The sequence below is a fragment of the Manis pentadactyla genome, chromosome 5 (genome assembly GCF_030020395.1).
Source record: "Manis pentadactyla isolate mManPen7 chromosome 5, mManPen7.hap1, whole genome shotgun sequence".
In the NCBI taxonomy this organism is placed as follows: Eukaryota; Metazoa; Chordata; class Mammalia; order Pholidota; family Manidae; genus Manis; species Manis pentadactyla.
In genome coordinates, this window is record NC_080023.1 from 91,601,613 (window position 1) to 91,615,608 (window position 13,996).

Here is a 13,996-nt window from a genome sequence, read left to right on the forward strand (position 1 = left end):
TTCATATTTGTAGGTGGCACCCTTTAGTGACCAGAAGCTATAATCTCTGGAGCTGCTCAGCCCTTGAAGCGATGGCAGGGGGTCACAGGGGAGTGGTGCTGGTGCCTGTTGGGAAGGAAGAGCTCTTTCCTGCTTCCTGGCTCCAACGCCTGTCTTCACTGTCAGGGCTAGTCGGCCAAATGCATAGGAAGAAGCCTCTATACTTTGCACTTGTAGTTCCCATAGGCTGACTGCCTCTGACTGGCCTGGTGCAATGGCAGGGGCAGCTGGTTTGCAAGCCAGAGCCAGCTGGGAGGAGGGAGCAGCAGGCTATGTATAGTGGTGGGGAGGCCTTGTAGCTGCATTGCCAGCCAGGGGGATGGAGTGCCTGAAGCTCCTGAAAGTTTCCAACCTGCTGGGCAGAGTGCGTCTTGATAATTTTGTACACCTGTCCTTTCTCCTGAGCAGTAAACTCTGTGCAATCCTTGCCCCCTTTAGCAGCCCTCTCACTGTTAGGAAGTATCTCAGACTGCCTGCCTTTGTTTTGTCCCAGAGCAGCCGATTGTGGATACGTTTTCCACCAGTAGCTGGAATCTCAGTCTCTCTGAGTATTCCGCCTGTCTTAGCCTTCCAACCCCAGTAATTTGCAGAGCACCAAGTAATATAGGTTCGTGCTTCCAGAGCAGATCTCCGGGGCTGGGTATTCAGCAATCCTAGGCATCCACCATCTCCCCACTCCGTTTCTCTTCCTCCTGACAGTGAGGTGGGGTGGGATAAGGGCTTGGATCCCTCCAGATCATGGCTTTGGTACTTTACCTTTTTCCTTGAGGTCTGCTATTTTCCCCAGGTGCAGGCAGTCTGCCACAGCCTTCTTTCCTGTTGCTCTTTCAGGATTAGTTGTATTCGCTATATTTTCATATTATGTGGTTTGGGAGGAGGTTTCTGTCTCACCTCTCATGACGCCATCTTTAAGCCTCCACAATAAAGTATTTTTAAATCAAGGTGTGTACACTGCTTTTTAGACAGAATGCCATTGCACACTTAATAGATTATAGTATAGTGTAAACATAATTTTTATATGCATTGGAAAACCATAAAATCCATTTGACTCACTTTATTGTAATATTCACTTTATTTCAATGGTCTGGAACTAAATTCCCAATATCTCTAAGGTTTGCCTGTATTTGCAGAAAGGAGTATGTAAATACCCACTAGTGAAATCATACAACAGCAGAAGTTTTTTTTATCAAATAATACATAGATATGTGTACCTATGTCTACACTGGAATAATTTTTTCCCTTTAGAGATGCTGTGCAGCAATATTTTCAGGAAATAGCTGTTACTTTATCTTATCTTACTTTCATAATGGTTTAAAATTCTTTTAAAAGTCCTTTAATTACAGTATGATTTGAATAGGATATAGAATTTTTAATCTTCTAACAAGTGGAGGGAGTATATAAAAAAAGCCAACAGTATGCCATTTCATTAATTCTTAATAAACTACTTAGCTTTAAAAAATAAGGCTAATTATAATTGTTTTGTGGTATGAAATAGAAATGGTAGTTATTAAGAAGTAGATGATTGGGTCTGGGACAACCCTCTGTTGCTTAGATCATTCCAATGATGCCATTTCTTTGAGCACAGGAGAGGAAAGAGTGGTCCCCAGTTTCTTTAATCTGTATGACTGAACACACATGGCTTATGGAATATTCACCTTAGAGATGAATGTGACCTTAGAGATAAAGCTGCCTGCCTTATTCCCATCCTGCCCCAGTCAAAAGCCTTCTATGCTTACACTTCACACAACTGTCATTACATAGCCATTTTGAGAATTACACTAGTTTAATGGCTGCCTTCCTCACTGGATGTAAGTTCTATGAAGGCATGGACACTGCCTCCATCGGTCACTGAGGGGTGCCTACAGTAAACACTGTATCTACTAAACTGCCATAAAAATGAAAAGATCAACAATATATGTCATCTGTAGAAGTGGGCTTCAATTTTTATAGTATTATTTTTAAAATGTTCTCACTGAACATTTCATTAAGGGATCTCAGTCCTCAAAGATGGTTACAAACGTTCATTAACCGCTATAATTCATCTTGTTATGCTACTGATGGCTTAGAACAGTGATTGTAAGGTTGGAGTAAAGCTCGCCAGTCTATCTTCAAATCTCCTATCACAAAATTGCTCTATCTCTTTACAAGAGATGTGTGTAGGGGGAGAGAAAGACAACACTAAAGTCAGTACATGTCAAAGTGCCTCATATTTTCTGTCCATTCTACAGTGAGCAGTACAAAATAGAAGCTGACTGTTTTGAAGGATGTGTTCGTGTTTTCTCTAGTACCATGCTCATAAATGATTACATTTTGGAAGAAGGGAGACTTACCATGGGGCCTGGTGGGCCATGGGGACCTGGTGGGCCTGGTGGGCCTATGATCTGTATGTCCGAAAAATAAACACAGATTTGGTTATTTCCTTTAGATAAGGCATTTTGGCTTGAATGCTGTGCTGGTGTTGTGCTAAGGCTATTAATAGCTGAAGAGGAAGGATACTGGAAGAAGTGAAGCATTTGATTCTATAGGATTAGAAATTTCTTTATGAGAACAAATAACTTTTAAAAAATACAGTTGTTCTACAAAAGCCAGAATAAATACAAGTACATTAAAGGAAAAGGAAACAACTAATTACCAAGAAACCATCATTATTAAACTCCTAAATATTTCACTAAGCAACAACAGGGCTCTGGAGAGAAACAGAACATGTTCTGTATTCACAATACAGCTCTATCCATGGGTGTTTTGGGAGAGCCACTGATTTTTCACCTCAGGATTAGACAGTCCTCTGAAAAACTGCTTGGGACTCAGACCTCAGAGGCACTTTGTCTCTCACTGTACAAGGCCCACAGGTATTTCTGCTATCGGACAAACTGAAAGGTGCACTGTCTTTCCACCGTTGATGAGCCACCTGGCACAGGTGACCTAGGTAATTCACAGGCCTCTTTCAGAGTTCTTGGGGAAGCATGGACGTTCAGCCACCATGAACTTACGGAAGGTCCCTGAGGACCTGGCAATCCAGAGTCTCCTTTTTCTCCTTTCATCCCATTGGCACCCTGCAAATAACCGTAAGACAGCTGAGCTGTATGAGCTGTAAAGTTATTTCCAAAGTGTAAGAAACAACTGAATTTCTTCCCCAAACCCAATATCCTCTTGAAACTTTTATAATATCATGCCCGTGATATACAAAAGAAGGTTTAGCCCCAAACATTAAGCTTCCCCAAATCCCTAGCATGGTGGGTGATGACGCGAAATAAAGATAAAGTAAATAAAATACTAGGTTAGGCTTGATGGGTTAAACTGATACATTATTAAATGCCTTAGATTATTAATGTTATTTTTTTCTTTTTAACAGTGGTGCTCTCTTTAAGTAGCAAAGGTCAGTCTTTTAACTTTAGTTTTCACTGACATTTATTTATATACTTCTTTTAAAATAGATCTAGGGCAGTGAAATTTTCTGCCTTTTTCCTTCATTTTTCTACATTTCTCCCCCCAAATTCTCAGTAAAAATTATGAGGAAAAAACCATAAAAACACCATCCCGTAGTGTCATACACACAAATAAACACTTTCCAGAATAACTTGTTTTTTAATTGTTTTATATTATTTATTTTTTTATTATGGTTTATTTAAAATGATCAGTTACCACCATCTAATACATACTAAAATCAATTATATTTTATTTACTGTTTTCTAGTGAAAACAATTCAGGAAAACATCAAAATTTACTTTATGATTTATTTGATTAGATGGTTTAAAATTTGTTTTAGTGCTCTAGTTGGAGTAACTAACCAATAATACCTCAAATCCTTAGAAATAAAAATACGAACCACTAGATGAGACTACAGCTAATAATATAGCTGTTCTAACTATGTAACTTTTCTTAATATGAACACATCATAGAAAGTATAAACATACCGGTAACCCAGGAAGTCCAATTCCTCCTTTTTCACCTGGCATACCTGGGTCCCCCGTATCTCCCTTTGAGCCTTTGAGTCCCTAAAAATGATATGGTTTGCATGTAAGAATCGTATTGATCCTTGATAGTAACATCCTAGGGAAAACAGAATTCTAGATCAATTTTGTCAACAGGCAGGTCCTATGTTGAGATGATTCTGATTTCCATTTTTAGGTACAGTTATTTCTTTTACACTGAATCAATACCATTTGAGTCAATACTGTTCTACATTGAGTCAATAGTACTTCTCCATGTAAAGGAAAGGATTAACTTTGGCCATTTAAGTATGAAAAATATGACCCTATGTGTTGACATCATCTCTTCTGATTTCATTATCTTTTCCCATCAGTTGATTCTGTATTACTAGTCCTGAGAACAATTTAATGGGGTTAATTCTCAACAGTACAATATGTATTTTTTCACGAGGACTAGTTTTAACAAAGGATCTAATAAATTTCTCCCATCTCCACTCACTACACCCCTACTCTCCTTATAAGTAGGCAGAAATTCCAGTCACCACCAATTTTCACTGGTCCAATATGCACACAGGGAAGTCATTTACTGCACACCAATGTCAATCAATCAATGCTTAGACATCTCTGTGAGGTATCAATTCCAAATGTTATTTTTATTCTTGTTTTATAGTGATCAAGTAGTTAAATGTGTATTTTGAAGGTAACAAAACTGAGTTTTGTGATACTAATACTGAAATTAATTTATATTGTTGAGCATTTTCATCCGAGGAACCTCACTGCAGCATCACCAGATGGGTCATTCTTCAGCAGAGGTGACCACGGTTATTAAAGTAGGGCCCCCCCAGGCTACGCAAACCTGTTCATCCTTTCTATACTAAGAACTACTTGAGGACAGGAACATGTCTTTTCTCATTACTTATACCTATTTCATTACTCCTACTTCATGTTATCCCTAGGTGTGTGGGTGGGCAGGTGCCTGAATGGGTAGATGGATCCTACTGGGTAATCAGACCCTGCTTGGTTTCAAGAATCTAGTGATGTGGAGAAGCAGGAGAGCCAACCCACTGGACTTAGTAGCAGAAGAAGACCTTTTAAAGCCTATAGAAAAAAATAGGGGTTATGTAGTATGTCATTATGCACATCAACTTAATTATTTATAATGAATAGTAGTGGGAAAAGTAAACAACCAGATTTTTAAATTCTAATGTGATCTCTGAATGGTAACAGCAAGTCATCTTAGTCTTTGGTAGATTGATAAGGAATATTAAGACAAAATTAGAGCATGATATAGCTTGTGTGTTTCTACAAAGAAAACCAACATGTAACTTAAAGCCAATTGCTTTTTAGAGTTAATGTGGTCTCTAGAACAGATGGTGAAAAAAAAAGAGGACATCATACATATATCAACACTCATGCCTTTTTGGCTTCAAACTTATAGTAAAAGTAGTGATCCATAATGCTTTACATGACAATATATATGTTTGAAAATTACCTGCTCTCCATCAGCTCCTGGAATTCCTGCAGAACCTGGCTCTCCCTGTTAAGATAGAAAGCGATGGCTTGCCTCCATTTATCATTGGTAGCATACTACACAAAATAAAAGTGATACCAGCTGGAAACAGTACAATTTGACTTTCGGTAAATGCATCATAGCCCAAGAACACTCTATTATTCATGCCACATGTCTAAAATACATGAAATAACATTTTCTTGAAGATTATATACACCACTACTTATATGTAGCTAAGATCCAGAGTCTTCACTTTCTTCCCTGTATAAGATGCAGGCTAAAAGTAAAAATTGGAGAAAGAAAATGGATAGAGATCATTTGAGGGCTGACTGTATCTTATAACAATAACCTATATGTCTCAGGTAAATTTTTTTCTTCTTAAAAAATCTCCATGATTTCTCTGCTTTTCCAATTTAAGGACAAAGTAAAATCATGACAGCTAGCTTAGGAAAGAACAAAATGCAAAGACCCCTAAGTTTACAATATCTTAACTGGCACCATTTGAACAGTGAATTGACTGTTGTGCTATTTCCAGATCAGCCTCACTGAAGGATGTAATAAATCAGATACTATCTTAATCCACATGAAATTACTTTTAGATCAATTCAATTTCCTATACTATGTCTGGAATGCACTAAAATTTATTATTGATATTGTGACTTACTAGAACCCTTGACAAGCCCTGAAGTTTTTTTAACTAGAGATTTTTTTCTTAACTAGAAATGTTCCATTAAAAACAAATTTTAATAGTGTGCTGGAGATTTTTCAAACAACAAATGTCAAGTTACCTTTCAGCTGGAAAGGTACTAATAAACTCTCTGAAAGGCAAGATACTATTTTATATCACTGAATCATTTATGTAGATCCCATTATAAATATTCCTATTTCCCACACCATGGAAACTTTGTAAAATCAGCCCTTTGGAGTGTGAGTGGGCTGCCTCCCAGACAGTTTTTCAAGGGAGGTGACTTGAGGCTGTCTTCTTCTAAAAGGGTTTACTTGGTGATGTCATAAACCACAATATTGAAATGGCTAGAGCTCCTTTCCCAGATAAAACCTTTAAGAGCTATCAGCAAAAGCATGAAATTTTAGATTTCCAACGTTTAAGGAAGATGTGACAAACTTTTTTAAAAAGAGGAAAAAAGAGAGGGTTTTTCCTCATTCCTGATTTCCTGCTCTTTGTGGTAGCAGCAAAATTTATGCTGTCACAAACAGGTCTGCTAAGGTTGGATGCACCTGGCTAAGCACTAGTTTTATTCAGTCTGAATACCTGTCAATGCTCTGGGTCCAATAATGATTATTTTGTTTAGCTTTTGCCTTAAAAATGGGACCTCTGAGTGTTTAAAAGAAAAACATAATTCATGAGTTATTAATTTATCCTTCACCCAGCAAGTGTAGTTTGTAAAGAGTTAGCTGATGTGTAGGAAGTCAAACAATCCTTGTTTGATAAATGAAGGGGAGATGCTAATTGAATAGGTTCCCATTCAGCAGAGGCTGTGAGCTCCCAGGGAGAATGGGTTCCATGCTCGACTCAGGGTGCATTTGTCGATGTGGTCAGAGGTACATCTTACACAATTCTCCCAACCTTCTCAAGAAGAGATCATGGGAAATGTTAAAAGATTATATCAATTAACCCAAGATCTTAATTACAAGATCACTGTGGTGCATGTGGGGTGGGGTAGAGTGACAGCACAGTGGGAAGGGGACAGGAGCAAGAGGTAAGGGAGCATGACCAACCCCACCTGCCTAGACTTCATTTGGCTACCTTCATCCAGTTTTTAGTTTCAGCAGGGAGTTATCTTTGACTCCCAACACTGAGAGGACCTTCTCATATGCACATCCATAGTATGGGCTTTTAATCAAAGCACTTACTTTATTAATAATAGTGGCTTTACCTGGCTATCTCCCTCCCTAGGCTGTAAGCTCCTTGTTGAAGCCCCTTACTATGTCTTAGTATTCTTACTAGATATTAGTCTTTACCACAGAGCAGAGGCTTCAAACATTACTTCCTGGACAACTAAATTAGTAAATAAATAGCAGTTGGATTAGAAAACAAGGGGGATATAGGTTTTGATTATATAGCCTTATTGGCTAGGCTCCTTTTTGACTCGTTAGGTCAAAGATGCACACCTTTCTGGCTTCTGAAGGCCTTTGGGCTGTAAAGAAGAGGAAAGTCCTAGAAGCTTTGAGGTTTGCAGGAATACGGTACATGTGTAGCACTGGAGACAATTTGGGTTCAGCAGACTTAGTCAAGTGAGGAGAACCAGCAAGTAACTTAGTCTCTACACGGAGGAAAAGGAATCTGCCAATTTCCTCCTAGGTTGTCTAGTCCAGCTCACCAAGATACTAAAGACTAGGGATTCAGGCTGACTTGCTCACCAGGAATAAAGACTGTGTCTGACTGGGGCACCTGTTATGTCTCCTAGTGGCCAGAATGTGGTGGAGGAATAGGAAGTTAAAAACCCCAAATCTTATATTAATGTTATACATTAAATCTGTTTGAAATTAGGATCTATGTTCTAAATGTATCTCAAATAGGCAAGGACCTGAGTAATATTTTACTTTATATTCCTTTTTGTAATAGAAAAGTAACTGTTTCTATATGGTAGTGTTCTAAATATTTGAAAGAGTTCAAAGCTGATTGTGTGTGTGCGTGTGTGTGTGCATGTGTGAGACAGACTTAGCAAATAAACTGCCTTAAGAGGCATAACCTAAGATAGATTTTGAAACTACTTAAATCTCCCACAAAAATCCAGTGACAAATGTCATATTTCAACATGTGTAGCTCAGCTCTCAAAAGGCAGAGTCACTGGCCAAGTGTTAATTGATCAAATGTGGTTGAATAAGTAAGCTTTTTTTCAGAAAGGTAGAAAGCAAAACCACCAATAAATCTGATATATAATCAAGGAATTCTAGATTTCTGTTGTTCATAGTTGGTATGTTTTATTAAGCTCCTTAGATAAGACTTACATGGCAGAATGTCTGAGTACATACAATTACCGCACGTGTTAGAAAAAAGTGACTCAAAAACGATTCCTCAAATTGTCATTTATGAACGCATCATGCTAAAGCGTGCCTTGTTCTTACAAAAGATTTGGAGTGATGGATCTGTTGAAATATTTTTCTTTTTTTATATACCACATTTAGTATTTCTTTAGGCTTATAATTTCCATAGAACTTGTTTTCCCTTGTTTAATGCTCTCTGTTTCACTCAGTGTCCTCCTCTAAATGTAATGCCATTTCTATTTCTCTCCTTTCCTAATTTTCTTTTTTTCTGATCCCTCTTCCTCAGTTTCCATTCTTGGCTCTCTTAAGCAATGTTGTTTATCTTAGTTTCTCCAGTATTTCATAAGAATGATCTTCAAAGATACAAATATTTAATATGGGATGCTCTGCACCATATGGGGTAAAAGGAAACAAGTAAAATAAAGAATAACCTTTGGCCCTTGCAGTCCTTGAGGTCCAGGTGGTCCAGGGGGACCCTAAGTCAAGAAAAGACAAAGTTTTAAAAAGTGGCAAGCATAAGTATAAAAATTTATGCTTTAAATAGTAAGTATACTTCCCTTATTTCTATTGTAATCAAATATCCTCCAATATTGATTGGCAATGAGGACAAATTTCACCAGTTAAATAATTACAAAAACTACCTACTTACATGCAAAACTATTAATATATTTAAGTTAAAATAATATTGAATATGCTTTTGAGTTGACTCACTAAGACAATGTATAATTGCTGCCATGTCCCACATTCATCTTCTTGGGATGAATTAGCTTAGTGATATTACCTGTGTTTCTAGACACCCCCCACCTCCACCTGCCACACACACAAAGGGTTTGATTTCCCAAATACTAAAGAACAAAGTTATATTATTTATTAGATAAGGCCAAAGATTTTAGGAAAAATAACTTTTTCCTTGACTTTTTCACTAAACAGACAAAGAGACTAAACTGGGGCAACCATTTTAAAAGGTTATTTATACAATGAAACATTAAATACCAGAAAAAAACAACTGCTACATTAGTACCATTATGACTGGCATGCATGACACCAGATATAAAGTCACAAACCACAGAAATCATGCAGTAGGAGTTACCGTGACAGTTAAGGTGGTAATCCTCTGTTGGGAAAAATGTATTGACAAAAACAAGAGTTACCTATTTTGTGTGTGCCAAAGTCCAATAATATACTTCTGAAATAATTAACTTTTTAATTATGTATGGGCAAGTTTATAAGATGACTTATAAGGAATTAGTAAGATACTGAGGACATACTATCCTACTGCCACATGAATACAGTATAGTTGTAGAGACTTTTGGGGAGGGATCAGAACTCTATTCACCACCTAATGAAGATCTTTTTTAGAATTATATTTTTTAAAAAACATGGATCAGGAAAAATGAAAATGTTTAAAATTTAATCCAACTTGATTAAAAAATTTATACATGAAAGTAGTATACACTAGGGGTTTGTCAGAGTGTAACTGAACTGAGAAACTGCTATTCATAAGAACTCTGTTCTAGAATACTTCAGTTAGAGAAAATGAAAATATCCAACTTTATAAGTAATTTTTTTTTTCTCTTTTAGTCTGTAGCTTTTATTTTTGGTACCAGGACTAAAGATGGGAGTTGACATGGGATTCATCTAGTTTATTAAAGTGCTGGAGTACTGTAACAAAATATATTCCTCAAAGTATGAATCTCCAAAGCACCTGATCTCTAATCCATGAATCATTTTGTATTGACATTTTCTAGTCTAAGTCTTGTGCCAAAAGTTCTATAAGGCTTATACCCACTTCATGTGATCACAGAGGTGAGAACATTTTCCATTTTCCATTATGATAAGTCTGGTCATAGAGAAACATTATCCAGTTATATGTAAACTTGTGAATATTGGTTTAACACCATCCCTTTGTTTTCTATCACTCCACCCAATTTCTGATTCAGGTTGGTGTTGTATTTTTATTATCATTGTAAAAAATAATCTTAACATTATCTATCTCACATTAAACACTTGAGCCTCTAGTGATATGGTGTCATCATTCCTTAGAAAACAATGTATTTAAGCATGTGTACAAATGGTTAAAGTTTGTATTCTACAATAAAATAAGATGTGGTCATTAAAGCTTCACTGAAAACATACTAGGAAAAAAAACAACTGGTGCTTCTAACACAAAATGCAAAATGGCCACAAACTGGGTCAAAGTTAAAAAAAAAAAAATCAATGCCCAGGTTTTCATACCTGTGTAACGTAAGGGACCACTTACTTTATTCTTAAGGGGTTCATTCAGATCAAGAGTTGGATTTATGGTTATGAGAAAGGTACACCTTTGCTCCTATAGGTAGATGAGTCATTTTAAAAAGGCTGTTAGAATATTATAGAGTAGAAACAATTTATCATTCTCTTCCAATTATGTATTAAATTTTTAACTACAAAGCAGAATCATAAAACCTTAGAAAGTGAAGGGAGTTTACAATTTTAACTCTTTGAGGTTTTCCAACATATGCCATATGGAAGACCATTTGCCACCAGAACATAAAACTAGTTTTTATTTTTCAAAATTTAAGGGTAACAACATGTTTCATAATGAGTTGTATAATAAAAGAGTATAATTAATGGTAACCGAACTATCTAACAAAGGGGTTTAAATGGTCTTGTTAAATAACTGTATTTATGATACCCAATAATTGTACAGGGCAGGTTCCATCCAGTTAGTAAAAGAACAGATGGCAGTAAACTAAGCTGCCTTCTTAACAACCCAGTTTTAACCACTCTCCAGAAGCACCAGCATGCAGACGCACAAAGATGTCCGAAAGTTGGCTCACTTTGGATTGTTTGTATCTGGCTCCTCTGCGTTAAACCTGTATGCACTCAGCAGTGCTCTCTCTTGAACTCCAGTAATTGAAAATCAGAATTTTTGGTAGTGATGGAGAAAGACACGTCATTCTCCAGTTAGGCATGATGTAACCTGGGAGGCATGAGCTAGAGCAATGGGAAATTGGCTGAAGCCTAGCAGGCTGTTTTGCGATTTATTCCCCAAGATGCTTATGTGAATCTCTTTAGATTTGAAGGTTATTTTCTTTCATTTCTCATAATGATGCAAGCAGGGAATCACTCATGATTTACGCTAGAGAACAGATTTAGTCTAGATGGTGTTGAGAGTTTTTAAAACCTTGAGTTAGGAAATGGAGAGGGTTCACTGCTAAATGTGGAAACTTAACCGTCTTATAGAAAAATAAAAGGCTAATGGCAAATGTCCATGTGAATAACAATTTTTAATAGAGGCAATAGCATAATTTTATATTTCTAAGGTAAAACACCTCTATTATCTAATTAACTTACTTTTTTTACAGATTTTTTTTTAGGGGAAGCAATAATGAAGTGAAATTGGTAAACGTGTGAGTGTCTATCATTGGCTAGAGAATTAGAAGAATTAAGTGTCTACCATTTATTCTTAATCTAATGGCTACTTAGTTTAATTGATTCTACCAGAGACCCCCTAATCCATTGAAGTACTACAGTAGGAAAACAAATAAATAGTTTTGAAGTGAAAAAAATAACTATAAACTATTCACAACATACAGCTGCCCTAACAACTCCGTAAGAGTAACAACTTTTTAGGTTGAAATATAAACATGAACTAGTTGATTATGATAGATATTGACTGGTTTGCAGTCATATAGAACTTGACTTGAAAAAAGAAACTAAGCACATACATCCTTTTACATCAAGCTGCAGATGTCAAATTAAAAAAATATAATCAATGTGTTTAGGCACAACAGCAGAGTGTTTAGGAGCTCCTGAAAAAAAGTCCTAAGTATAATATTAAATTTTATGGACTCAAAAAATATATTCCAAAAATATCTTCATTTACAGAGAAGATCAATGAAATATTGACACATTAATTGATTTCACCAAAATGACCCAGTTAGTTAATAACAGAGGGGAGGTAAACAGATTTCAGTTTTAGGCTAACAGTAGCTTGCTTCATGTTAGGTTATTCATGCAAAGGATGCTCTAAAAGGCTTTTTTTATAATTTTTGCAGAAAATGGCCACGGCCCGTAATATTGGAACATTTCTTGGAAGATAAGAGAATGGATACCACTTAAAGGTGACAGTAAGAATAAGAGCACCATTGAAAGCAGTTTAAGGGCAATTTATAACATTGCTAGTAAATTAAGTTTAATTAAAAGTCCTCGTATTTTATAAGTGAGAACTTTAACATGGTACATACACCAAAACTTCTTGTTCTCTTTCTCTCTTTTCTTCCACACACAGTTATCAATTTCTGGGGAAAAGGGAACAATTCAGAAAACTCATTCTAGAACTCGATAATAGCCTAGAAGCTACTGCTTGTGTCTGACCCACTTGCACTGAGGAGCACTAATTCAGGCTGTGGACTGGACATACTGCTCAATCAACCTCTCTCCCAGCAGTGAGCATCCCTCCCCGCATTTTACCAGAAGAAAGAGAATTGAGTAGAACAGAAAAACAAGCTAAGCTGAAGGCATATTCTATAAAACTATTTAATGAATGTGTTACTAGTTAAAAATGGAAGGTGTGCAAAGGACCCATAGAAGTGTAGACCTACCATAATTAGATAATATTAGTGAAATCATGAGGATGGGAAAGAAATTCAAACAAATCCAAAATGGCAAATATTTCAAACAACGAATTTGGCTTTCAGGCAAAGAATGAACTGTACATATGAGCTGACTATACTCACTCATTCAACCAGTAACAGTTTATTTAGTATTTCCATGCCCAGACCTGGTGCAAGACACACTGGGGGAAATGGAATAAGCCTAAGACACATTTTCTGTCACCAAGAAATTTGCAATCTGGTAAAAGGCAAAACTAAAATAAGTTACGTGATTTGAGAACAATTAAATATGAAACTATTGGGCCTTGGCTGCTAATGTGTAAAAGGATTAGAAGGAAGAACCCATCTGGGTGGCAGCTGGGGATTGTTGGATAGGATTTAAGGGGATGAAAGGGAGGGGAAGAATGGGATGAACTGGCAATGAGAGGGGATTTTTATAGATATGATCATATGACTACTCTAGGGGAAAATGTGTGTTGTGGAGAAATAGAAAAATCTGTACAGGAAAGGCAGGATTATGGAGAATTAAAAGTCAGATGGAGCAGTTAGGGCTTGATAGAGTAGGCAAGGAGGTCATTTAGGTTTCTGAGCAGATTGAAGCCATCAAAATAGTAACAGCTGAGCTTTGGAATGATATAAAAGATGGATTAGAAGGACAAGGAAGCACTTGGGGCAGAAGAATTGGTCAAGGGCTTGTTGCAGTGTTAAACCTGAAATGAAGAAGATGTTGGGAATGGAGAGAATGGGGCAACCTCAGAAGCCACTTTGAAAAAGGAAATAGCAGCATCTGGTGAGATATAATGGAAGAAGAATGAAAAATAGTTTTTAAATTACTCTAAAGTTTCTATCTCAAGAAATTCAAAGACTTACGGTGTCACTAACAGAAACTGGTTAGCTAAAGAAGGGAATCATTT

At 36.6% G+C, this 13,996-nt stretch overlaps 1 protein-coding gene across 1 annotated transcript in view; it reads right to left on the minus strand.

Annotated features, from left to right (window-relative positions):
* The window catches only part of COL25A1 (collagen type XXV alpha 1 chain), a 468,658-nt gene that overhangs the window by 31,110 nt on the left and 423,552 nt on the right, over window positions 1–13,996 (minus strand). Inside the window, exons 24-29 of the mRNA XM_036920918.2 lie at window positions 9,575–9,598; window positions 8,916–8,960; window positions 5,461–5,505; window positions 3,954–4,034; window positions 3,030–3,092; window positions 2,370–2,420 (exon numbers count right to left, since the gene is read on the minus strand). Of these exons, the coding sequence (XP_036776813.1) occupies window positions 2,370–2,420; window positions 3,030–3,092; window positions 3,954–4,034; window positions 5,461–5,505; window positions 8,916–8,960; window positions 9,575–9,598 (309 nt within the window). The remainder of the gene's footprint in view (window positions 1–2,369; window positions 2,421–3,029; window positions 3,093–3,953; window positions 4,035–5,460; window positions 5,506–8,915; window positions 8,961–9,574; window positions 9,599–13,996) is intronic.